We start from the raw sequence: 25,602 nt of genomic DNA, 5'->3' as shown, positions 1-25,602 counted from the left end.
AAAAAAAAAGAGTATACTTCTGTTTTGTAAATCCCCAGTAAGTTCCCCTCTGGGCAATTCTAACATGAAATCAGAAGGAAAAGGGGTTTTTAGGAAAATATAGTTTCCAGTTTAAGTAAGTTGACTAGGTAGAAGAAGGGTTTAGACCTTCACTTTGGAATTTGCTTATCTGTAAAGTAGTAACCTACTAGCAGGTACAAAGTATTGTGTATATTGTGTTACATAAACAAGTGTTTATGATATGGGGGAAACTCTGAAAGCTTTCTTTGTTTAGATCACGAGTTATTCTTATATATAAAATATGTAGTTTACAAACCTTGCTTTATTTAATAGGTAGGTTCTTAGAGGTAATGTATCAAATGAATTTTCATAAATTGAACATTTTCTTAATAACAAGTTAGAGCGTAAAGCACCTGATTCTTTCCAGCTGGGTTTTGGCTGACATTGGCATGGAATTATTTTATTTTATTGACTCTTACTAGCGTGGTGTTATCAAGGTCGTAAGATGGTGAGACAATCAGGGTCCCTGCAGATTAATTGTATCATAAGGTCCATGTAATTCTAAGGCAAAATAAGGACAACTGTAGTTCCTGTGCTGGGGGAAAGCTAGTGCATTAGCCTTAGTTAACCAGTTAGCTGGTTACTGGGCAGAGACAAGCACGTTTGCTTTATCAGTGCTGCTTCCCCTGTGATGCCTTGCTCCAGCAGAGATCGTGTCTAGAGCAGTAGCTGTAATTAGAGTCACCACTATGTTAAGTTTAGAATTTTTTTTTAATTAAACAGTGCTTTATTTCAAATTCTTATTTCTACTCAGTGCTATTATTCAAGTTCAAAACAGGAAATTAGCTTAGGCTAATCTTTGTTTTTAATAAAAGTTATTTCAGCAATCTTTTATTCGGGAAAGTGTTTTCTAGAATTACTTTTACTTACTGCTTTTTTTTTTTTTTTTACATATACGTGTGTTTATTTGGTTTCCACTTTTTGCCATCACAAAATCAAAAAGGCTTAAAATTTAATAACAATAACAATATTTAAGATAAGGACTAGAAACAAAAACCTCATAAAGAATGAATGAAGATAAATACATTCAGAAAAGAAATCAGACGATTGCTGCAGTGAAATATTGAGCAATAATAATAATAATGCAAAAAAAGTAACATTCACATTGTTAAATAAGAGTATGTCTATTATAGAATGCTTTGACTCTGTGGTTCAGTATGGAGTCATCAGTTAACTTCTTATTTTTTTTTCCAAAGTCTCAAAAAATAGACTACTAATATTTATAAATAAAAATAAAAGATAATTTCAAAAACCAGATCATGCCAAATCTTATAGACAATAGAAAAAGAAGAAATACTTTAAAATCATTCTGGATACACCTGATATTAAAATTGGAAAAAATATTATAAAGAGAAATTACAAACGTATTTCACTTATAAATGAGGATGCAATATCCTAAACGTATGAACAAGTTGAATTAAAAATTAATGTTTGAGTAATGTACTTTGGTCAAAATTAAATCCAGTTTATGTAAGAAATAGTCACTATTTCTTTTCTTTTTTTTCTTTTCCTTTCCCTCACCTCCTCCCTCCTTCTCTGTCTGCTCTCCCCTTCCCCCATGCCCCACTGTGTCATTAATTGTCATTAATTGTCCTCATATCAAAGTTGAATACATAGGATTCATACTTCTCCATTCTGTGATGCTTCACTAAGAATAATGCATTCCACCTCCATCCAGGTTAGTACAAATACTGCAAAATCTACATTTTTTTTAATGGCTGAATAGTATTCCATGGTATACATAAACTGCAGCTTGCCAATCCATTCCTGAGTTGAAGGGCATTTAGGCTGTTTCCACACTTTAGCGATTGTTTCTTGAGCTGCAAGAAACAGTCTAGTACATGTGTCTTTATAATAAGAGGGTTTTTTATTCCTTCTGGATAGATGCCCAGTAATGGGATTGCAGAATCAAAGGGGAGGTCTAGGTTGACTTCTTTGAGGTTTCTCCATACTTCTTCCAAAAAGGTTGTATTAGTTTGCAGTCCCACCAGCAATGTAAAAGTGTTCCCTTCTCTCCACATCTGTGCCAGCATCTGCAGTTGAGATTTTGTGATATAGGCCATTCTCGCTGGGGTTAAATGGTATCTCAGAGTGGTTTTAATTTGCATTTCTCTAATAAATAGGGATGTGGATATCCAATCTCCCAGCACCATTTATTGAATAGGAAGTCTTTCCCCCAGTGGACGTTCTTGTTTGGTTTATCGAAGATTAGGTGGTTGCAAGTTGTTGGTTTCATTTCCTGGTTTTCTATTCAATTCCAAATGGCTATGTCTCTATTTTTTTGCCAGTACCATGCTGTCTTGACCACTGTAGCCTTGTAGTACAGGCTAAAATCTGCTATAGTGATGCTCCCAGCTTTGGTTTTATTACTAAGAACTGCCTTAGCTATATGGATTTTTTTCTGGTTCCATACAAAATGCAGAATCATTTTTTCCAAGTCTTGAAAATAGAATGTTGGTATTTTAATAGGGACAGCATTGAATAGGTAGATTGCTCTGGGAAGTACAGACAGTTTAACAATGTTGATTCTTCCCAGCCATGAGCATGGTATGTTCTTCCATTTGTGAAAGTCTTCTGCTATTTCCTTAAGTTTGGAATTTTCCATGGCATTTTCCAGGACGCATTTGTGTTCTGCTTAGTTTAAGTGGATAAGTTACTCAATGTACAGGTCTAATTCACTGTGAGTTCAGGAACCAGGGAAGTAACCACTGGGTGGGTTCAGAGACTTACTAGGCCTGCTAGGGGTTGGGCTGACTACTGTAAACCAACTCCCTCATCCCGTGATGTTTCTGGGTCCCAAAGGGATTAGGGTTAACTAAGAGCTAGCCCTAAAAAGATAAGGTCTTTCTTCCCCTCCCCCCCCCCATGCAATTATGTTGCAAATGGTTACTGTTACTTTTAGAGAAGACTGGGGAAGAAGAAGTATGGTATATACTTACTATATTGTTGCAGGGTCCTTCCTCAATGGTATTGCCATCTTTTTTATTTTATTTAAGAGTCTCTGAGTCTGTGAAGTGACTCTGGTATAGGAATTGAATGAGAGAAGTCTTTGTATGGAGACTCAGGCATCTGGTCTCCAAACCCAGTTTTGAGAGCCTTTGTGTGTATGTGTGTTTTTTTATGTTAAACAGATTGAGTTTGAACTTCACTGGCTGCCCATCTAATTTGGTCCTGAAGCTTCATGATTGATGAGTTACCACTTAAGATACATGCTGGTCCAACCACTCTAATTATCATTCTGTGCCTACTGCAAGGAACTGTGTTTATCTTGCTTCCAGGTTCAGTGCTATCAGCAAGTCACTACCATGCTGGGTGCCAACCATCCCTATCGACAGCAGGCAGCCTGTTTCAACAGAAGGAGCTCCCAAGTTTTTCCACAGCTTATATAGGACATATACTACAGCACTTTTCAAAAATACTGGTTCCCCCATATACAATGTATTTCTCCAAGCCAAGATGAAGGGAATATTCCCTGGGCTTTCTTGGGGTACATCGTAGGGTTGGGGAAGCAGGTTGATAAATTAACAACAGCCTTTTTGTTCTAAGTTGTTGGATTCTTTCCTCCACATTACACCAAGGAATTTCTGGCATCTTAACTTTGTTTAGTTTTGGCCACATTTGAGTCCAGGTTTTAGTCAAGCAGTTGAGCAAAGAATGTAGAATCATCTCCAGCTGCTTGAGTTAGCACTGTGAATCAAAAATTTCTGATGAGTATCTAAATTTAGCCTGATTTAAATTACGATCCTTTTTCCTCTCTGGTCTAGCACTTTTGGAATCCCTTTTACTACATGGTCCCAAGGTTTTCCCTCTATAATTTAGCAAAATCTTGCTGTTCTTTTGTGTGTGGGTTCATTTATATGTCTGGAGGCAATGAAGGATGGAAGGGATCAGTCACTCTAAATTGTTTAAGGAAGGTACTCCAGTCTCACCTGATAGAGGAGGGCTGCCTCTGCTGGTGTAGGGAACTCAGTAGCTCTGGGGGTTATTTCTGCTACTGAAATCATCCAGATGTCCCCATTAAATTCTTGGATCCTGCTCTTTCATAATCAATGCCTTCTTCTGCTCCTGGCCAGGATGAAGAAACTGGTATTAGATCTACCCTCTTGCTTTAAACAACGGTTACAGTACTATTGCTATGTAACAAGCCTACTCAAAACAGTGGCTTCAAACAACAGCAGTCATTTGTTTTTCTCTTATGGTTTTAGTGGAACAGGAATGCAGGAAGGACTTGACTGGGCAGTGGCCTGGGACCCCTCATACCCTTGCAATCACATGGTGGCTGGAGCTGGGATAGCAGGCGGGGCTAGCTGACCTGGGACTGACTAGGAAATTCTCTTACCTCATCTGATCACAAGGCCTCTCTGTGTGATTCCTCCATATGAATTGGCCTGGGCTTCTGCACAGTGTGGCGACCCCCAGGGTAGTAAGGTTACTCACTAACTGGTCAGGGCTTCAAGTCAGTGTTCCAAGAGAACAAAGCAGACGACGCTGAGTGGCCTTTTGTGGCACAGGTTTTTTTTTTTTTTTTTTTTTGAGACAGAGCCTCAAGCTGTCCCCCTGGGTAGAGTGCTGTGGCACCACAGCTCACAGCAACCTCCAACTCCTGGGCTCAAGCGAATCTCCTGCCTCAGCCTCCCAGGTAGCTGGGACTATAGACGCTCACCACAATGCCCGTCTATTTTTTGGTTGCAGCTGTCGTTGTTTGGCAGGCCCGGGCTGGATTTGAACCTGCCAGCTCAGGTATATGTGGCTGGTGCCTTAGCCACTTAAGCCACAGGCGCCGAGCCACTTGGCCCAGCTTTGAAAGTCACATAGCATCACTTTTACCAAAGTCCCAAGCCCACCAGAGCAATCATTAACGGATGATACAATAATGTATAGCTAGAAGCCACAGAGGAAATAAAAAGGAAGACTAAAGCATATTTGATTAATCTGATGAAATGCTTTAACTCTCACATGGAAGTAGTGAGACTGAATCCACCCCATGCAGTCATTCAGCAATCCTGCAAGGACTGTGTCCACCTACATTTGATTTGACTGTACCAGCGTGGCACCTTCAAGGGAAAATAATTGTAAATAGTCACAGAAATTTTCTGGGTCTCTGACCTGGAAGAATTGAAACACTGAGTGTCATTTTCTTTCTTTGAGTTATCCAGTGAACTTGGGAACAGCAAGTTACCTCACAGTTGTATTCCCTAAGAATGTCAGACAAACCTTGCGTTTGGTCGGTGCTTTAGTCTAAGTCACCACAGGTGAAAATTCAAGCAATTCTTTCATCACTGGATATCATGGGCTGCCATGTTTCCTCCCTGCTCATCACGACAGCCTCTCTGCCTTCAAACCCAGTCCCATGACATCCCAATCACAAATTAGCTTTTCCCCTAGGGGTACATGGCCTATCCAGTTACTATGATGGTCACTGTTTATAGACCATCAGAATTATAGACCTCAGAATTCATTGAAAATGACCAAAGTAGAAAGAAATTTATTAAATAAATTAGCCTTCAGAATTTCTGACATGGTGTGCCTGTCATACCAATAGGGCCAGGCCATCAAGAGAAATTCCATTAATCACACTGTAAGATCATTTTAGCAAAAATTCTGCCTTGGGGCTTGGTGCCTGTGGCTCAAGAGGCTAAGGTGCCAGCCACATACACCTGAGATGGTGGGTTCAAATCCAGCCCAGGCCCACCAAACAACAATGAAGGCTGCAACCGAAAAATAGCCAGGAGTTGTGGTGGGCGCCTGTAGTCCCAGCTACTTGGGAGGCGGAGGCAGGAGAATTGTTTGAGCCAGGAGTTGAAGGTTGCAGTGAGCTGTGATTCCAGGGCACTCTACCCAGGGTGACAGCTTGAGGCTCTGTCAAAAAAAAAAAAAAGAAAAAAATTCTGCCTTAGCTACAGTGTATTATACATAACTTTGGTTGAATACATCTCTTCATAGGTGACCTTATAGAGTTTTGGTTAGATACAGGAATATCTAAGTATATCGTGTGTGAATAGAGGAATTCCATTAATTTATTCTAAAACTTTATGTTTATTCTGGCTATCTGGGACTTAGAATTATTTTGCCTTAGAAACTTCTATAAATTCTGGCTCCATTTTCAAACTAGGTTTAGAAGCACATACATAACCCATGCTGTATGAGAAACACAGCAGGGCCAGCATCCAGAGACACTCTCAGGAGCACAGCCCTCTTTTAAAAAGATTTCATAAAAATTAGACTGCTCAAGAATTCTAGATATGTCCAAATTTAAGAAAATCAAATATGTGGACTGTCAGATGGCCAGTATATGTATGTTAGGGACTTGAAAATCCCATGTAACTACCGCAGAGTGGCTCTCCTGGATCTGTACATCCGTTTTGCCAATGGTGACACTCCTGCTGTTTGCGTGCAGGTGTGGGAGATGGAGAGCAGGGCTGCTACTGTGCTTCTTTTTTTTTCTTTTTGAGACAAAGTCTCAAGCTGTCACCCTCAGTAGAGTGCTATGACATCACAGCTCATAGCAACCTCAAACTCCTGGGCTTAACCTGCCTCCGCCTCCCAAGTAGCTGGGATCACAGGCACCCGCCACAACGCCCAGATATTTTTTGATTGCAGCGGTCATTTTTGTTTGGCGGGCTGGGCTAGATTCAAACCCGCCAGCTCATGTGTATGTGGCTGGCACCTTAGCCACTTAAGCCACAGGCACCGAGCCTGCTACTATGCTTCTGCTCTCTGTAGAAATTTATCAGAAATAGAGTGGGGGATGTGGGTGGTAACAAGCAAAGAATTCACTTGAGGGATGTAGTGGCTTCAAATTGTGGACATCTGAGAATAGTACCCAGGTCTGTACAGTGCACTGAGGATGATTTTTATTTTTGTGAGACAGAGTCTCACTGTGTCACCCCTGGTAGAGTGCTGTGGTGTCACAGTTCACAGCAACCTCCAATTCTTGGGCTTAGGCGATTCTCCTGCCTTAGCCTCCTGGGTAGCTGGGAATATAGGCGCCCGCCACAACGCCTGGTTGTTTTTTGTTGCAGTTGTCACTTCTGTTTTAGCTGGTGGGTGCAGGGCTTGAACCTGCCACCCTTGGTGTATAGCGCCGGCGGCTACCCATTGAGCCACAAGAGCCGCCTGAGGATGATTTTTAATATGGTGAATGGACTATTTGGAGTCAGGTCTAGTGTTGGCAAGTTTTATCTGTGAGGTAAGATATAGTTTGGTTAAGAGCTAGATTTTAGGGTCAGGCACAGTGGCTCACGCCTGTAATCCTAGCAGTCTGGGAGGAGGCTGAGGCAGATAGATTGCTCGAGCTCAGGAGTTCAAGAACAGCCTGAGCAAGAGCGAGACCCCATCTCTACTAAAAATAGAAAAACTACTGTCCATTGTGGCACACACCTATATTCCCAGCTACGTAGGAGGCTGAGGCAAGAGGATTCCTCAAGCCCAAGAGTTTGAGGTTGCTTTAAGCTGTGATGCCACGGGACTCTACCCAGGGCAACAGAGACTTTGTCTCAGAAAGAAAAGAGAGAGAGACTTTTAGCAATGCCTATTAAATTGTACCCTCCTCCTCCTTTTATAAATTTCTCAGCAATCTCAGGATCCCCACCCAAACCAGTTTTAAAAAAGAAACACATACTTTGCATTGTTGTTGGGTAAGGGGAATTAAAGGTGCTGCTCTAGGTAACGGTCACGTGGTGGCACCTGGAGCAGGGAACTTGGCGCCATATGGGTCCCCCTGACACTGTGAAGTAAGCCTCTCCCTGGTGCCTTTCCTGGAGGATTCCAGGGCCGCTGAAGCAGGGTTCACCTTTATGCCTTGTGCTTCTCTTTGGCTTGTGCCGCCGAGGCGCACTCTGTACTTGTGCTTTGCTTTATTGTGTTTCTCAGGCTCGGCATTGTTTTTACAAATTGAAGGGTTGTGTCAACCCTGTGTGGAGCAGGTCTTCTGGTGCCACTTTTCCAACAGCAGGTGATCACTCATGTCCCCATGTCAGCATTTTTTAATGGTGAAGTATATTTTAATTTGTATACATTGTGTTTTTAGACCTAAGCTATTGGACACTTCAGAGACTACAGTATAGCATAAACACCACTTTACACAGACTGAGAAAAAGATGTGTTTGACTTGCTTTGTTATGACATTTTCTTCACTGTGGTGGTCTGAACCAAAGCTGTAATATCTCTAAGATACACCTTTATTTATTTTCTCTTGGTCCTTTCTTATTCAGCCAGTGTCCTATACGCATGAAATAAATAATTCCAAACCTGCAAAATAAAATTTTGGATTGTGTGAAATAAAAGATGTATGTGTGCTTAAAAAAAAAAATAGCTATCAGTCACTATTAAGCAATATTTAATTATTTCTGTTGTTTTCAGGCAGAAGAAATCCTTAGGCAAGAGCTGGAGAAAAAAGAAACACCAAGTTTATACTGTTTGCTTGGAGATGTTCTTGGAGACCACTCTTGCTATGACAAGGCCTGGGAGTTGTCCCGGCACCGCAGTGCCCGCGCTCAGCGCTCTAAAGCCCTCCTTCACCTTCGGAACAGGGAGTTCCAAGAGTGTGTGGAATGCTTCGAACGCTCGGTGAAGATTAATCCCATGCAGGTCAGACATTTCATAAATCCCTCTAAGCCTCAACGTGGATTTGATCTTACTAAATGAGCGTGTATTCACTGTCTTGGTGAGAGGCAAGCCTGTGTTTGAGAGCTAAGAACTTAGTCCCTGATATACTTCTTGCTTGTCACCAAAAGTAGACATGTAGGTTTTCTCTTACTCTCTTTCTGTTGTTTTAAATTTTCTGTCTCGTTTTGTTGTTTCTTTCTCTTCTCTGTCCTGAACTCAGATAAGGCATTAAAATTAGGTGCTGACTGGACATGGTGGCTCACTCTTGTAATCATATTACTCTGGAAGATCAAGGTAGGAGGATTGCTTGAGATCAGGAGTTCGAGATCAGCCTGAGCAAGAGCGATCACCTTGTCTCTACTAAAAATAGAAAAACTAGTCAGGTGTGGTGGGCACCTTTAATTCTAGCTGCTCTGGAGGCTGAGGCAAGAGGATCACTTGAGCCCAAGAGTTTGAGGTTGCTATGAACTATGATGCCATGGCCCTCTACCCAGGATGACAGAGTGAGATTCTGTCTTAAAAAAAAAAAAACAAAAATTATCTGTTAATAATGCCATAAGTAAGGAACCCTGCTATAACTTGGCTATCACTATAGTTTTGAGGGGTAAAAAGTAGAACTCACTATCACATTATTCAAATTTTGCTTTTACAGAAAGCTGTATGATATCCTTGCTCATGTTAGTAGGCTGAGTTTGCCTACCCACAGCTGCAGCAAGAGTGGGGGGATGAATTTTCTTCTTTAGCCTGCCTCAGTCTCAGTTCAATCAGTGCGAGGATCTCACAGACACGAATTGTTCTCTCAGGTGCACAGTCTGTTCTCAATGGATCATTTTCCTCCTGGGCACTTCTTAGTCTCCCTTGCTGGCTCCTAGAGGTGCCCAAAGGATCCAGTCCTTGGACCCTGTGTTTGTGTACACTTCCTATTGACAGTACCCCAATTTTTATTTTCAGTCCTGTCTTCTCCTCTGAACTCTAGATACCAGTATCTGATTGCTTACTTCAGGCGTCCTCAAACTACAGCCTGCCTAGGACATTTATCTGGCCCGCCGGGTGTTTTTGCCACTGCTGCCTGTCCTGCTTAGCAGCCAACTGTCCTGGGGCCCACAGTCCGGCGCTCCAGTGGTCTGAGGGACAGTGAACTGGCCCCCCGTTTGAGGGCCCGTGGCTTACTCAGTCTCTCCATTCCTTATTCTAACACCATTTCCCATATCTGAAATGTTCTCTCTGTAAAACCTGTTCTCCCCAAGTTTATCCCAACCTTTGTAAGTGGGAGCCACATCCAACTTTGGAGTCATCCTTGATTCATCTTTCCCTTATACCCCCATCCAACCCACCAGCAAATCCTAGCAGCAGGATCTGCCTTCATCATGTATCCAGAGTCACTACTTCTTGCCGCCTGCCACCCTCCTGGTCCACATCCCCATTGCCTCTCACCCAGCCAATTATGTTACCTGCATGCCGGTCTTCCTGCCTTTCTCCTTGTCCCCAGTCGCCTGTTCTCAAAGATCACCCAGATTAATCTTTTCAAACTGAAATCAGACATCTCCCTCCTCTGCTCCCCATCCTGGCTCTCAAGGCTGTCCCCAGCCTGGCTCCTGTTGAGGCTTCTCCCTGCTCCCCTCAGCTTTCCTCCCCCTCTTTGTTCTTCTCTGAATAAAACAGGTACTTTCTTGCCTTGGAGTCTTCCTCTTGCTCTTCCTCTACCTAGAATGTTTTTTTTCCTAGCTATCCTCATACCTTGTTCCCTCATCTCAGCTCATCTTTGCTCAAATGTCACTTTCCCAGAGGGGTCTTCCATGATCATTCTATTTGGAATGATACCCCTAATTTTCCTTCTCCGCTTTATTTTTCTCCTTGTGCCTTATAATATTACATGCAGCTTACTTTTAAAAAATCCTATTTCTCTTCCACTGGAATGTGAAAAGTCCATGAATTTTCATTTATATTTTCCTAGTGCCTATAACAGTGTCACACATATTAGGTATTTCACAAATATTTGATGAATGGGTAAGTAAATAACATTTTTAACCATTTATTCAGTCAAGTATAAACTAATTATTGTGCACGTAGCACTGAGCTGAAGAATGGAGAAGTAGCAGCAGGTCACCCGAATGTTTGGTTATTACCCTTGGGGACAACCCAGTGAAAGTTAGTTAGTTAGTTAGTTAGACAAAACTAGCTAACAGGATGATGTGGCAAAGAAGAGCTAAGCACGTTATTTGTAAAGTGCTAGTAATAAAGAGGCCAGGGAAAACATTTCCACCTTTGGAAGACAACGAAGAGAAGATGTGGCTTTGAAAACAAGTAGTACTTGACGGGACAGAAGAAGGGCAGTGTTGCGGGCATTTGAAGCAGGTGAACAGTGTGGGCAAAGAAAGCCTTGGAAACAGCAAAAGAACAGGGAGAGGGGTGTGTGTGTTGGGGGATGGCAGGGCTGCTAAAGCAGGGCAGTTAGAGGGGTAACGCTAGACCAGGGCAGTTACAGGGGCTGCTAAAGCAGGGCAGTTAGAGGGGTAACGCTAGACCAGGGCCAGGTTACGAAGTCTTAAATATGAGGCTAAACTCTTTGGCTTTTTATTTGGCAGATAGGGAGCTATTGAAGGGCTGATTTGTTTGGGGCTTTGTTTTAAACGAAGGAATGTGTGTTAGGAGGTAATTAAAGAGTACTGTTTTGGCAGCCCTGGCTGCAGGGATATAGACATAGGCAGAGTTAGGAGACTGTACTCATAGCCTGGTGTTAGCCATCCCGGTTATCAGTGTGGAGGGGCGAGAGGCAGGAATGAAGTGAAGGAAGTCGCGAGGGAAGACTTGACAAGGCTTGATGGTCTCATTATATAATTTATAATTAATTACTTCAATAGACAAAGAAATGGCAGTTGCTTAAAGCAGAGTCACAGATGTTATGTGAGGATATTTTGCAGCTTGTCATATGGATCCAATTCAGGCGGGCTGTGAGCCATGCCAAAATATGCAGGCATTTGATGCTGCAGTTGTACAGAACTACTACAAGATGCAAACTTAAACCCCACAGACTTATTTTAACTTGGGAATGCAGTTTGAACTGCCTCTAAGGAAGGAGATTTCCTGCGTGCTGTGTTCTCTCCTTTAAATCCCACAGTAAAGGCAAGAGAGAAACATGAAATTTTAAAAAAACCTTTATTTTTTTCAGAGATGATCCAGATTATTTGGAGATTATCTTCTAATTACTTGGAGATATCCAAAGAATTAGGTCCAATATCAAAATGTAGACAAACTGTGGTATTTGAACAGCCTTTTGTATATCTTAATGACTCTCTAAAGTCAAATTGGTATAAGAATAGTTGTATCTGAAAAGGGTTGGGGAAAAAAGAGATGGGCCATTTCTTGTCATCTTTTAGATTAAGCACATGGTAAGGTGAGAGCTCAAATAAAAAACAGAGCTCTTGTAAGGTGAGAGCTCAAATTTAAAAAGTGAAAACTATTAGAACTATTACAAAGTAGGAGTGTTTGGTCTTATGTCAGGGATGGGCTGCAAAACTCAGTATGTTGTCTATAACACATTGGTTAGAGAAGCAGAAGACACATACCATTTACATTTGTGCTTCTGAGATTGCTAGCTATCATTCACTTATACTTAATTGTTTCATTTTCCCAAGTGGCTTCTGAAACTACTAAATTTCAGCCTTAGCATTCTGAGGTTTTGGGGTTGTTGGAAGCTGAAGGAAGTGGAAAGAAAACCTAACCAAATCTCCCAGGCAGGATTGTGTAGACAAAGGCTCAGAATGAAAATATACATTCTTATTCCTATTCTTAGATAGTTATTATTCCCACTGCCTGCTAATTGTATGCAAAAAAGTAAAAACAAAGAAATTGCTTTGCTATCAAACTAGCATGTGTACCGCTGAAAAAGGAAAATGTTACTTCTTACCAATTTTTCTGTCTCCTTTCCTGCATCCATCACGTTTCCTTTACTATAGTCAGTCCGCTCTGCCTTATAAAAAATTATTTTCCTTGACCCTCCTCCTTACTCAACTGGTCACTCCCCTTCATGAGGCTGTGTGAAGTTACTGGCAGTGGATACCTATATAGGCTAACCTCAGAGATATTGCGAGTTCAGCGCCAGATCACCGTAATAAGTGATATCATAATAAAGCAAGTCATACAAACTTTTTGGTTTCCTGGTGCATATAAAGTTATGTTCATATTATATATAGTCCATTAAGTGTGTGATAGCATTATGTCTAAAAACCGGTATACCTACCTTAATTAAGAAATACTTTAGGGCAGTGCTTGTGGCTCAAGGAGTAGGGCGCTGGCCCCATATACCGGAGGTGGTGGGTTCAAACCCACCCCGGCCCAAAACTGCAAAAATAAATACTTTATTCCTAAAAAATGCTGATGATCATCTGAGCCTTCAGCTAGTTGTAATCTTTTTGCTAGTGGAAATTATTAAAAGAGAATATAATTGAGAAGGTCTATAACTTAGCAGCATCTAAAGTTGTTGAAACATAAAGAATCATAGATAACTTATTTAATTGCTTTTGTCTTTTAAAAACATTTATTGAAGAAATGTACTCTAAATGGAAGCCAAAAGATATTTAAGAAAATTTCAATATTAACAAAACTAGAATTAAGAATGTTTAATTTAAGAATCAATTCCATTTAGCAAAAGTTGCTATGAGCTTACCGGGGACTGCAGCATATTTAGAAAGAATATTTTCTCAATTAAAATTATTATTGCCTACAGAAAAGAGTCAATAAAAGCTTTCAATAATTTTAAACGCATAAACAGTGAATTTGACAAGGAACAATGAAGAATAACTTTAAAGTAGATAACAGGCAATCTTGTGAAAAAATTGAAAATGCTATAAAAGCATATTGAAAAAATATATTCATCAGAAAAAATTCATAACAAAGTTTAGAACCAAATATGAGTAAGAAACTGATTAAAGTATATAAATATCTACTAAGAAAAATTAAAGTAATTTTAATTTTGTAATAAATTACTGAAATGTACAAATATTATGAGAGTACAGCTTCATTAATATTCCCTTGTTACTTTCAAATGTACAGATAATCAGCATTAAAATTTTTTTACTTTAGGGTGGCACCTGTGGCTCAGCGGGTAGGGCACCGGCCCCATAAACTGAGGGGGACCCATTAGAACCTGGCCCTGGCCGGCTAAAACAGCAGTGGCAACTGCAACAAAAATAGTCAGGCCTTGTGGTGGGCACCTGTAGTTCCAGAAACTCGGGAGGCTGAGGCAAGAGAATCGCCCTAGCCCGGGAGCTGGAGGTTGCTGTGAGCTGTGACGTTATGGCACTCTACTGAGGGCGACAAAGTGAAACTCTTGTCTCTATGTCTCTTATTAAAAAAAAAAAATTTTTTTTTTACTTTAATATACTTTTAGTTTTTGATTATTTTTGAAAGCAATTTTTTTCTTGAAAATAATTCTTGAACAGTATGGTCTTATAAGTTATCTGATATAGTAAAACTAATTTGTTTGTTAGCGGTTTGATGGTCAATAAATATGTTTTTAAAAAGCATGTAATTATTTTCAGTGCCCTGGTTTACTCTCAAAAGTCTTGCAGTTTGGAGGGTACATATTTGGAGGGTCGCTTAACTGGGCATTACCAACCACCTATGTACCACACATAGGGGTAGGAATGAAGTAGGCTGTGTCAGCCTATCAGCAGAGAGCAGCGTTTCCGCTGGGAAGTGATAATGGATAGAACTAGTTTTCAAAGGGCCTTAAATGGCCTCCTTGGGGGTTATCTAAGCCTGTGGATATGGGAGTCTGTTGTGGCTTTGAATGAGAGAGTGATATAACAAAAGTGGAAGTTTAAATACGGAATGAATGTCATGGGTGAGTGATCAGTGGCTTTTGTGGTAAGTGTGGAAAAGATTGAAGCTTCATTACAAAGGAAATTTTCTGGTACTTACTCATTGGGCTGGCAGTACTGGGGGAGACCTTGGAATCAGAGGGGACGCCAATTGCTCAATTGATTGAAAAGGAAAATGGCTCTGTTAATAGCTATAGGGAATTGAGGAGGGAGGGAAAGCATCTTTTGCAGGCCCGGTGATGTGACTTTGGGTGTTAAATCAGAGGAGATGGTATCTATTTAAGCAGAGATGCCACTAGTGTATTGGAGATAAAACCTGAAGGAAGCCCAGTCGTGAGGTTAGAACTGAGGGCTCAGATGGGCTTTTCTGTAGAGTGAGTGGAAGGTGTGAGAGCAAGTCGGTTCTTCACAGAAAACTGTGTTAGATCACCAGGTAGTGTCCTGAACCTCAGACATCTCTAGCAACTGGCGGAAGATAGAAGGAATGGCACCAGTGAAATAGGAATCAGACAAAATGCATCAGTGTCTTGGTCCAAGGGATAGGAGGAAACCAAGCAAGAGGTGTGTAGAAACTAAGGGAAGCAAATGTCAGTGTGCGATGTCACATGTACGGATAGATTCCAAAAAGGGCTCAGAAGACTTGCTCCTTGGACTTGAGCTCACCAGTGGTGTTGAAAACAGATGAAGGAGATTAAAGAGGGAGTTGTAGATGAGAAAACAGAAATAGCATCGGTAGACTGTTCATTTTAGGAGCACATCAGAGAGACGGGAGTCTACCATGGAGTGTTGGGTTTAGGGGGCAGAAGGGCCAGGCTAAACTTTTCAAGATTCTGGAGACCCTGACGTGGCAGAAATGAAAGACTCCAGTGGATGAAGGAGGGAATGAATCCAGTGGAGAAGCTGAGTGTTAGGAAGGGAGAGGGAATATCACTCTAGGAAGAGAGTGGAATGAGAAGAGATGAAGGTACTAACTCTGGAAATAATACTTCAGATGCTCCCGGAAAGAAGATGAGAACATTTATATTATAGCAGCAGTTTGTATGTATTACGCTTGTATGTTCTGAGCCCTTATGCAAGTACAGATTCTTTGTAAACCATTTTGCAATATTGGGGGGAATACACCCGAATTGTATTAAAACGTGGATCCTTGCCCTGCCTTGGTCTGGGGATTAGAGGAGGCTTAAAGGGTGGAGTAAACAAGCAGTGTGCTGTGGGTGCCTAGAGATGCTTTCGCGTAACCTTATATAAGAATGGTCAGAAAAGGCCCAATGGAGAAGTGCCCTCTGATGAGAGCTGGGAAGACAGTTTGGGCTGGGGGCGAGGGTGATTGGGCAGCCGTTCCAGGGAAGGAGCCTCGTAGATGTAAAAACTATTTAGAGAGAAGTTTCTTAGTAACTATAGGTTTTGACTGTTTATATTTTATTCAGTTATAATAATAACAGCCATTAATGTTGAATATTTACTCAGTGCCAAGTACTGTTCTAGAAGCATTTTGTGTACATTTTTAATTCTCTACACAGTCACTGAAATACTGTTTTTACCTTCATTTCACAGAAGAAGAAATAGAGGGTTAAGTAATTCGTATGAGATCCCACAGTTTATAAGGGGTGGGGCTGGGATTTCAACCTGGACTTTCTGATTCTAGAGCTCTTGCTCTTAACTTCTTCATGATTTTGCCTCTCATGGAAACCACCTTCTGTTTGGAAGTAATCACAAATTTGGTCGGGGATTTGACCTGAATACCAGGCTGTCAACTTTGAATTTTTTCTTCCTTTAAAGAAGAACCATTGGGGCCTTTATCAGAAACAATGTGAAGTTATAAGACTGATGTTTTGGGATTCCGCTGGCACATGATAGGGAGTGAGCCTCTTTGAGTCCAGTGAATTTTAGAGGGAACACAGGCACCCCTGACCAACCCATGGTTATGTATAAGACCAGATTTCTATGATACAATATGAGTTCTCTGTGGCTTTAATCATCCTAGGGGCTTGTACACATACTGTGGTCTTCTTTGATTTGTAGGGGTTAACGTTCTCTTTCATTTTCATTTTTGAAAGGAGAAAATATTTTGATTTAGAATGCATTATATAGTTGTGAACTTATTTATGGTGGGAAGACTTGAGGAAGTTGACTCTTCCATTCCAATAGAGGATTGGTGGAACATGTGTGAAGAATATGTATAGAAAAAGAGATTCTTTCCCTTTTATTCTTTCTTTTTCATATTGGGAAGTAATAAAAATGAAACTCTTAAGGTCTAACTTGTATAACTGCAAAGAAATACGAGCTCTGTGACGACATCTGGGCTGTAGCTGTGACTGAGGGATAGTGGGGAGGGCAGAAACTTTGCTACTATAGACCTGATTGTGAATCTAGGGAGGAAAACATAGGCAGATCTCTTTGTCTTTGTGAGCTTTTGTAAAATGGAGATTAGAATCTCTATCTCTCTCTTTTCCTAGGAAAATTAAACCAGTGTGTGTAGGCCCAACATTTCCTGCCCATAGTGGTTTCCCAGTAAAAGATGTTACATGTGGTACTTTCCTTTCCTGACTTTTGCACTGCAGTAGTAATTGTGATGGAAAACCATTTTAGCTCTTCCCTCTAATGAGTTACGGCTGTCCATTCTTCCCCACTGTCGGTAGCCTTAAAATAGGGAGATGTCTTTAACAGAAGAATCTCACATGCAGATGACATGTAAACACCTGTATTAGTTCACATTGTTAATTCTCAGGAAAAAGAGGGCCATATGATTACTTCTTAGTGGTAACCCAACCTAGGATAAGAATAAAAGAAGACTATTAAACAATTAATAGGCTCAGCGCCTATAGCTCAACCGGCTAAGGCGCCAGCCACGTACACCTAAGGTGGCGGGTTCGAATCCCCAGCCCGGACCCGCCAAACAACGATGGCTGCAACCAAAAAATAGCCGGGCGTTGTGGCGGGCACCTGTGGTCCCAGCTACTTGGGAGGCGGAGGCAGGAGACTCGCTTGAGCCCAGGAGTTGGAGGTTGCTGTGAGCTGTAATGCCATGGCACTCTACCCAGGGGGACAGCTTGAGGCACTGTCTCAAAAAAAAAAAACAATTAATAGAAAAAGTATATGCAAAATTCAGTTGATTCTTTAAAGGAAAACACTCAATTAGAGGAAACTATTCCTTCAGAGAGAGAAAGAAGGCAGCTGGTTCAGACTTTCCTTAGCTAGGAGGATTTAGAATTTAGTAAGTGAGAATTTGGGTATCAAAGAGTTGCTGCTGCACGCCTTTTAAAAATATGAGCATGAGGCATCATTTAGGGGGAAGTTACTACCAAACAATATGTATATCCCTGTTGGATTTGGCTTGGGTCATCTCCAGTTTAATGAAACTGCGTTCAACACCTCATCTACACCTGGGGGAAGGGGGATGAGGCAGGGATGGAGAAAGGAGAGAATGGAGAGAGCAGCTTGGCTTTAGGATTAGCTTATAGTATATTAACCTTTAGTGCAGGGGTTCTCAAACTTTTTAAACAGAGGGCCAGTTCACTGACCCTCAGACTGTTGGAGGGCCAGACCGCGGACCCCGGGATGAGTCGGCTACTAAGCAGGACAGGCAGCGGCAGCAAAAACACCTGGTGGGCCAGATAAATGTCCTCGGCAGGCTGCATGTGGCCCGTGGGCCGTAGTTTGCGGACACCTGCTTTAGTGTGTGACAGAAAAATTCAGAACAGCTGATCCTATAAGGGAAATGAGCAGACAGTATGAAGCTACTGATTATTCGTTCGGTAGAAACCTCAGGGAGGAAGGAAATTTGAATAGTAGGCTCATAATTTAAGAAGAAAATTATGATATGCAAGGAAGTGGTACATGTGCCTTAAATACCCTTGTAAAAATTAACCTTTTAATAATAAAAGTCATCTTTGCCTATTGTTTGGTGCTTATTCTTTGCTAGTCTCCAGTAGCTTTGCTTTTGTGAGTTTCCTTTTTTTTTAGTCAGGGTCTCCCTCTATTGCCTGGGTAGAGTGCTGTGGCATCATCACAGCTCACGGCAGCCTCAAACTCCGGGGTTGAAATGATCCTTCTGCCTTAACCTCCCAAGGAGCTAGGGCTGCAGGTGCATACCACTATCGCCTTGCTTGGCTAACTTTTCTATTTTTTTCTAGAGACAGGTTCTCACTATGTTTCTTAAGCTAGTCTGAAACACCTAACCTCAAGTAATCCTCCTGCCTCAGCCTCCTAAAGTGCTAGGATTACTGGGGTGAGCCATTGTACCCAGCCTGCAAACTGTTTAATTTCTCTTTTAATTGTTAAATATTATAGTCACTGTCTCCATCAGACGTATTTCAACACTAGGAGTCAGTAACCATCGTCTGGTGTTAGTCAAATTATTTCTTTTATAGGCCACATTTTTCTTCTAGCCTCTTTTCAGTTGATTTCTAACCCCTCTAATCGAGTTGATTTCCTTTGAGTTCTTCAAACCTGCTGATTCTAAATACCAGACTTACGATGGTTCTACTTCAGGATTCTTTGGCTTTACAGTGATTCAACAGCCATACACTCAGTAGAAATCACACTTCAAGTATCTGTACAACCATTCCATCATTCACTTTCAGGACAGTATTTGATAATTACATGAAATACTCAACTTTTTTTTATAAAATAGGCTTTATGTTAGATGATTTTGCCCAGTTGTAGGCTAGTGTGAGTGTTAAGCACAGGTAAGGTAGGCTAGAATACACTATGTGGTTACTTAGGTTAGGCGTATCCGTTGCATTTTCAACTTAAAATATTTTCGATTTACAGTGTGTTTATTGGAACATAGGTCTACGGAGCATCTGTGCAGAGAAACATCTGTGTTCTATTTGTAGTTTAATGTACTTATCTGCCACTAGATGGCACTAGTGCACCTTTGAACCCTGTCACTTTTGGGTTTTCAGAATCTGGGGTGGCTAGTTTATCCCTGCACATTTAGCACTTGGGGAACTGAGACTCAGAGATTAAGTGACACAGCCAAGGACATACAGTTACTCAGGACCTCTTGAATCCTAGTTATCTATCTTTCCCTCCGTTACAGCCTAGAGGACTTTATGAGGGAAATTCAGAGAGACCATGCTCTGAACTGTTCAGGTTCTGTGTTAACTATTTTAAAAATATAGTAAAACCTCTAAAAGTTGATCACTCTAAAGACTGTAACAAACTGGTTCACGTACAGAGGTGGTCAATGTAAGGAACTAGGCCTACTGTGCTGATACCTACATGTGGTGCATGTCTGGTCTATGAAAATTGGATCAACTTAAGGAGCTGGTCAATGTAGGGATGTCCTACTGTAATTTAAAACCATCCTTTGAGCACAGAGATGGTGTTTTCACATTCAGAATAAGTGGTTGGCCTGCTTTTGTGTTTCTATATTGGCTTCCCAGAGATAAAGGCTAGACTGCCAGTTTCTCAAGGTCATTACCTACCTATAACCAGCTTGCCTTCACGATTTGCCTGGAAAATAAGCTCTACAGAAATCTTAACCAGAGCCTATCAGAGGGTTATCTTGCTCCATCCTTGGCCAGTACCTTTGAAGTTTCTTTTTAGCTCTGCCTCCAACTAGACACAGCTGTCTGTTCTTTACCTGCGTCTGTCCACCCTTGCCCAGTCAAGCAGGCCTTTAGGCAGGGTGGGGGTGGGAAAGAGATATGCTTCTGGCTCTTAAAAGAAACTGGTCTCCTGGATTTTCCCAGCACCCACTAGCTACCTGTTTTCCCTCTCTATCAGTGGCAAGGATGGTGTGTGTGTAGGCAGGATGGTGTAGTGAGAGGCAGTGCAGCTAGTGAAGACAGTGTGAGCTTTGGAGTCACAGTGACTGGGTCCAGTCCCTCCTCTGTCCCAGACTGACTCATTGTCATCTTTCTTACGAGGGTAATATTAACTGCCTTGCAAGGTGGATGTGAGGAAGGCATGAGGTAATGTGTGGAAAATTCATGGTATTGGTGCTTGGTACACATAGCAGATGCTCATTAAGAAGTTAATTATTTTGGCTGATGTTATAAAGAGAGAACAGAAGTAAGTAACTACAGTATACAAGTGTGACAGAGGCTGAGGGAGGGTCTCAACCAGAGGAGCTCATTTGTACTGGAGAAAGAAGTGGAGGATGCAGGGTATTCCAGGTCTGTGGCCGGGTTCCGGAGAAATAATGTGGTATTGTACAAATGCAGTGACCACTAGCTGCGTGTGGCAATCAGAAACATATATGGCCAGTCAGAATTGAGACATGCCGTGAGTGTTGAATTCACATAAGATTTCAAGGAGTTTGTGTGGAAAAAATGAATGTAAAATATCTCAATAATTTTATATGTTAATAACATGTTGAAATAACCACATGTTGGATATGTAGAGTTAATTACAATGTTACTAAAATAAATTTTACCCATTTCTTTTTACTTTTTAAAATGTGGCTACTAGAAAATACAGTGAGGCTCCTGGCGTTGTATTCTGTCTGATAGCGCTGGGCCAGAGTGCTAAGATGCTGAAATTCAAGCATATACACATATAACTATTCTGGGGGATCATGCATGTGAGGATTTGGGGGATTGTTGCTCCTGGCGTTGTATTCTGTCTTGGACCAGAGTGCTAAGATGTTGAAATTTAAGCATATCCACATATAACTATTCTGGGGAATCACGCATGTGAGGATCTGGGGGGATTGTTGCTCCTGGCATTGTATTCTGTCTGATAGCACAGGACCAGAGTGCTAAGATGTTGAAATTCAAGCATATCCACATATAACTATTCTGGGGGATCACGCATGTGAGGGTTTGGGGGATTGTTTTGATTTTGTTTTCTTTCACTATGTCTGTTCTTTAAAAAGTATGACCATCTGAGCCAACATGCCAATCATTATTAGTAATAGTAGTTTAATAGTGTAAAAAAAAAAAAAAGTAAAGGAGACGCCAAATCTTCTCTTTAGTTTCCCAAATTTGGGGGACCTCAGTTGGGAAGTGAGTGTGAGTGGTTTAGTGGGGCAGCCACAGGCCAGTAGTATCCCAGAGGGTTCTCTGGGGGGTTTATTTGTTTGTTTGTTTGTTTTGTTTTGTTTTTTAAAGAATCGTTGCCTGATTTCAAAGATTGGGTGTGTGCGGAAGGTCATCTCTCATTATAATTATGTTATCAATAGATAAAATCTAGCAGTTAATGATTTTAGGAGTTTTCTTCAAATGCAAGTTATTAAAACACTGCAAAAATAACCAAGAGCAAAAATAAAAGGAACTATTATACTTTATATTAATTTAAGTCATCTGATTTTCATTAAATTCATTTTGGTTTTAAGACATTGGTTATAAAACATTAAGTGGTTTTAAAAACTGAAAAAAATGCCAATCTCATTACCAGCTTGTTTTAGAGATATAAGGTAATGGCTAATTTTGGACGTTCATAGTCTTTGTAAATCTATTCAGGTGGATTGGAAAATGAAGTTTTTAATTTAGATCTTGAATTGATACTTAGCATTTTTATAACAATATATAGGAAACAGTACTTGTTCTTTGCTGATGCAGAAGCCAAGCAGGGCACGTGCATTTAGAGAACCTTGAAGGCAGTTCTCATTGTTCTTGATTTAGTCTCAGATCAGCTATTCCTCATTCCAAGAAAACTTACTAATATTAAATTCATTGTATCTAAGATCCCATCAATTGTAAAAGGCACCTTTAAAGTCTCACTGCATGTAGAAAAAAAATGTTGACAATAAAACTCTGACAAGCTGTTGGATTTTAAGATGCATCTCTATTTCTGAGATGTTAAATGTTGAAAAAATGTAGCTTAGAATTGATGAAATGTGATAGGCAGAGTTTGGAACTTTCTGCTTGGTTGGAAGTTAGCTTGCTTGAGATAGATACATTGTTTCATATGCTAGCATCAGACTTTAAGACTTGTCAGAATGTGTCATGTTGAGTGAGTATGGTTTGGTGCATTGAAGCACTTTTCATTTGATGCTATAAATAACCAGATGAAAGCAAAGTACTGAGCTCAGTTTTAAGTTGCCGAAAGTCCCATGATTCAGAAGAGTGAACTTCTAACTTAGTTTCAATCTCTGCCTCTCTCCCTGCCCCCAGCCCCCAGCCACCAGCCACCAGCCAGCCACCCTCTCTTCAGGCATTACCCATCCCGCTAACAAAATCTGTTCTCCATAAAGGTGTCTGATAGCAGTTATTTATAGCCTCTTGTGAATTCATGGCAAAGTGTTAAATCGCCCAAGGATGTTTGCTTTTTAAACCTTATCTATAATTGCTAAAAATCTTTATCTGCTTAAAGAACTTTCAGGCCTCAGCTGGCCATATGGAACCAGTTTTGTGGGAATGGCTGCGGGAGCAGGGATGTGGAGGCAGCCTCCTCCTCTGTCTGTGGAGGGCTATGGAGAGATAACAGAGCACCTTATTTTTTCCCCCACCCTTAAGTGTTCAACTAAATCTTATCAGCTGGCTTGCTGCCTTTGTACTGGAAGTCAGTAAGAAAGTAGACTTCAGTCTACTTGTACAGTGGCTTTACTGACAATGTCTGGAAGGAAAATAACTCATAATGGCTGCATTTCTGACTAATTTCATTGAAATTTTTATCATTTTTTCTCTCTTTTGGCAGGGGCTATCAAATTTTAAGGAAGCCTTGTGATGTAGAGAATTTTTTTGCAGTGTGAATACTTGCTATGTTATCTGTTTTCTAAATCTCAGTGTTTACAGATCTTACCGACTCAAGTCAAGCTTTACATTTTGAATGACTGTTTGGTAATCCCGCGGTCTGAGCCTCCTTTCTCTAATCTATTTTCAGGCTTGCCTAAGCAGATACATGCTTAGTTGGTTTGGCTCTTGGTTAAACTGCAGGAGGACTTGCGGTCCAATTTGAAGATAAAAGCAGAAATTTGTCCTTTTAAGATTACAATACGTTCATCAGTTGTGAATCTGCTGATACATTGTACATGGTCATCCCGCAGTAGTCATGAGAGATTGCTTCCAGAAGCCCTCTCAGATACCAAAATCCACAGATGCTCAGGTCCCTTGTATAAAATGGTGCAGCATTTGCGTATAACCGATGTCCATCCTTCTGTGTGCTCTCCCTCATCTCTGGATCACTTATGTTACCCAAACTTTGGAAATGCTATGTAGGTGTTAATACTGTGTTGTCCACGTTCAGTAGAGAGGCAACCATCTATTTTCTTATCTTGAATATTTTGATTTGCGGCTGCAGAACCCACAGATGTGGAAGGCCAACTACTTTTTTTTTTTTAACTTACTTTTTATAATACATAGTAGATAGTAAGGGTGTTTGATTAATCCCAGGTTTATTATATCAAACTAGAGTATAAAGGTTTATATACAGAGTTGTCTATTGCATTTAAGAAGTTTGGTTAAGACAAAGCATGATCTTTCTCAGCAAAAGATAAGCAGTGACACTGCATATGCTTTCATTGCTAGCTTTGAAAATCATATAGAAAATAAGAATCTCCATTGCTAAATTTCCTACATTCAGACTGTACAGCATTTATTGTCTAGCTCTGAATTTTTTATGCTAGTGTGTTTGTTGATAGTATCTTAAATAATTTTTCAGATTACATCCCATGAATATATTTATATGATTAAGTGACGTTGACTTTTGGTCTTTGCAGCTCGGGGTGTGGTTTTCTCTGGGCTGTGCCTATTTGGCCCTGGAAGACTATGGAGGTTCAGCAAAGGCGTTTCAGCGTTGTGTGACCCTAGAGCCCGATGTAAGTTTGGTCTTCTTTCCTTATTTCAGCTCTTTGTTCTCTGAGCCATTTGTTTTTTTGTTTTTTTTTTTCATGTAAGAATATCTTTTTTTTTTTTTTATTGAATGGTAACTATGTACATTAAGAGCCATTTGAATTGTACTGTATAGATCAATAGTTCCTTTCAGTTGGGGAAAAGTATACATTTAAGGAAAGTCACACCTCAAGGTGTAGGATTTGCAAATCTGGAAATAAGTTTATTCTCAGAATAGAATTAATTATTCTATTATGGTTAGAACTAAATTATTGATGGTTTCGTTTAGGAAATCATTTTGATAAAACAATTTTTTAGTTACAAAGGTGCTTTGCTAAAACATATAGTGGTATCATGTGTATTTTGTTATTCGCTGACACGGGCTGCCTATGTTAATTGCATTACTAGGAATTTCTTTTAGCAGGTAGACTTTTAGTAGCTTTATTGAGGTGATAATTCATAATGCCATCTAATTCACTTATTTAAATTATGTATTCAGAGCCGTGTAAACATCACTATAGTCAATTTCAGAGTACTTTTATTACTCTAAAAAGAAATCCCTGTACCTTTGAGTAGTCACTCCTCATCTTCCTCCAAACGGTTTCCCGCAGGAAACACAGGCAACCACTGACGTACCTTCTGTCTCTATAGATTTATCAGTTCTGAACACTTCATACAAAGGGATTCATATAATACGTGGGCTTTGGTGACAGACTGCTTTCCCTTAGGTGAACGTTTTCAAGGTTTATTCATGCTGCAGCACATAGCAGCACTTTCTTCCTTTTTATGGCCAAGTAACATCCCTTGTATGGATCTGTCACTTGTTAGGTGTCCATTCATCAGTTGGTAGGCGTCAGGGTTCTCTGCCATAATAGCACCTTGAGCTGTTACGAATACTGTGTATTATGAACATTCGCTTGTAACTTCTTCATGGACATGTGTTTTCATTTCTCTTGGGTATGTACCCAGGAGAATTGTTAGGTCATGTGGTAGCTCTGTGTTCAAAAGTTTGAGGAAATGCCAGACTGTTTTTCAAAGTACGATTTTATATAACCACCAGCAGTATAAGAGAGTTCTAATTTTTTAATATCCTGGATAGCACTTATTATCTGTCTTTTCGATTGTAGTCATCTTAGTGGATATCTCATTGTAGTTTTGATTTGCATTTCCTTGACTGGGGATGGTATGGAGCTTCTTTCTACATGCTTCTTGACGATTTGTGTGTCATCTGTGGGGAAGTGTCTACTCACACCCTATTCACATTCTACTACGTGCTTCTTGACGATTTGTGTGTCATCTGTGGGGAAGTGTCTACTCACACCCTATTCACGTTCTACTACGTGCTTCTTGACGATGTGTGTGTCGTCTGTGGGGAAGTGTCTACTCACACC

General features: G+C 40.6%; 1 protein-coding gene across 1 annotated transcript in view; it reads left to right on the top strand.

The window, feature by feature from the left end:
- The window catches only part of TTC27 (tetratricopeptide repeat domain 27), a 175,232-nt gene that overhangs the window by 111,681 nt on the left and 37,949 nt on the right, over window positions 1-25,602 (top strand). Inside the window, exons 13-14 of the mRNA XM_003795698.1 lie at window positions 8,422-8,649; window positions 24,100-24,198. Of these exons, the coding sequence (XP_003795746.1) occupies window positions 8,422-8,649; window positions 24,100-24,198 (327 nt within the window). The remainder of the gene's footprint in view (window positions 1-8,421; window positions 8,650-24,099; window positions 24,199-25,602) is intronic.

The sequence above is a fragment of the Otolemur garnettii genome, unplaced genomic scaffold (assembly GCF_000181295.1).
Source record: "Otolemur garnettii isolate 467f Iridium unplaced genomic scaffold, OtoGar3 scaffold00095, whole genome shotgun sequence".
NCBI lineage: Eukaryota > Metazoa > Chordata > Mammalia > Primates > Galagidae > Otolemur > Otolemur garnettii.
This window is presented reverse-complemented; position numbering and strand designations above follow the sequence as displayed.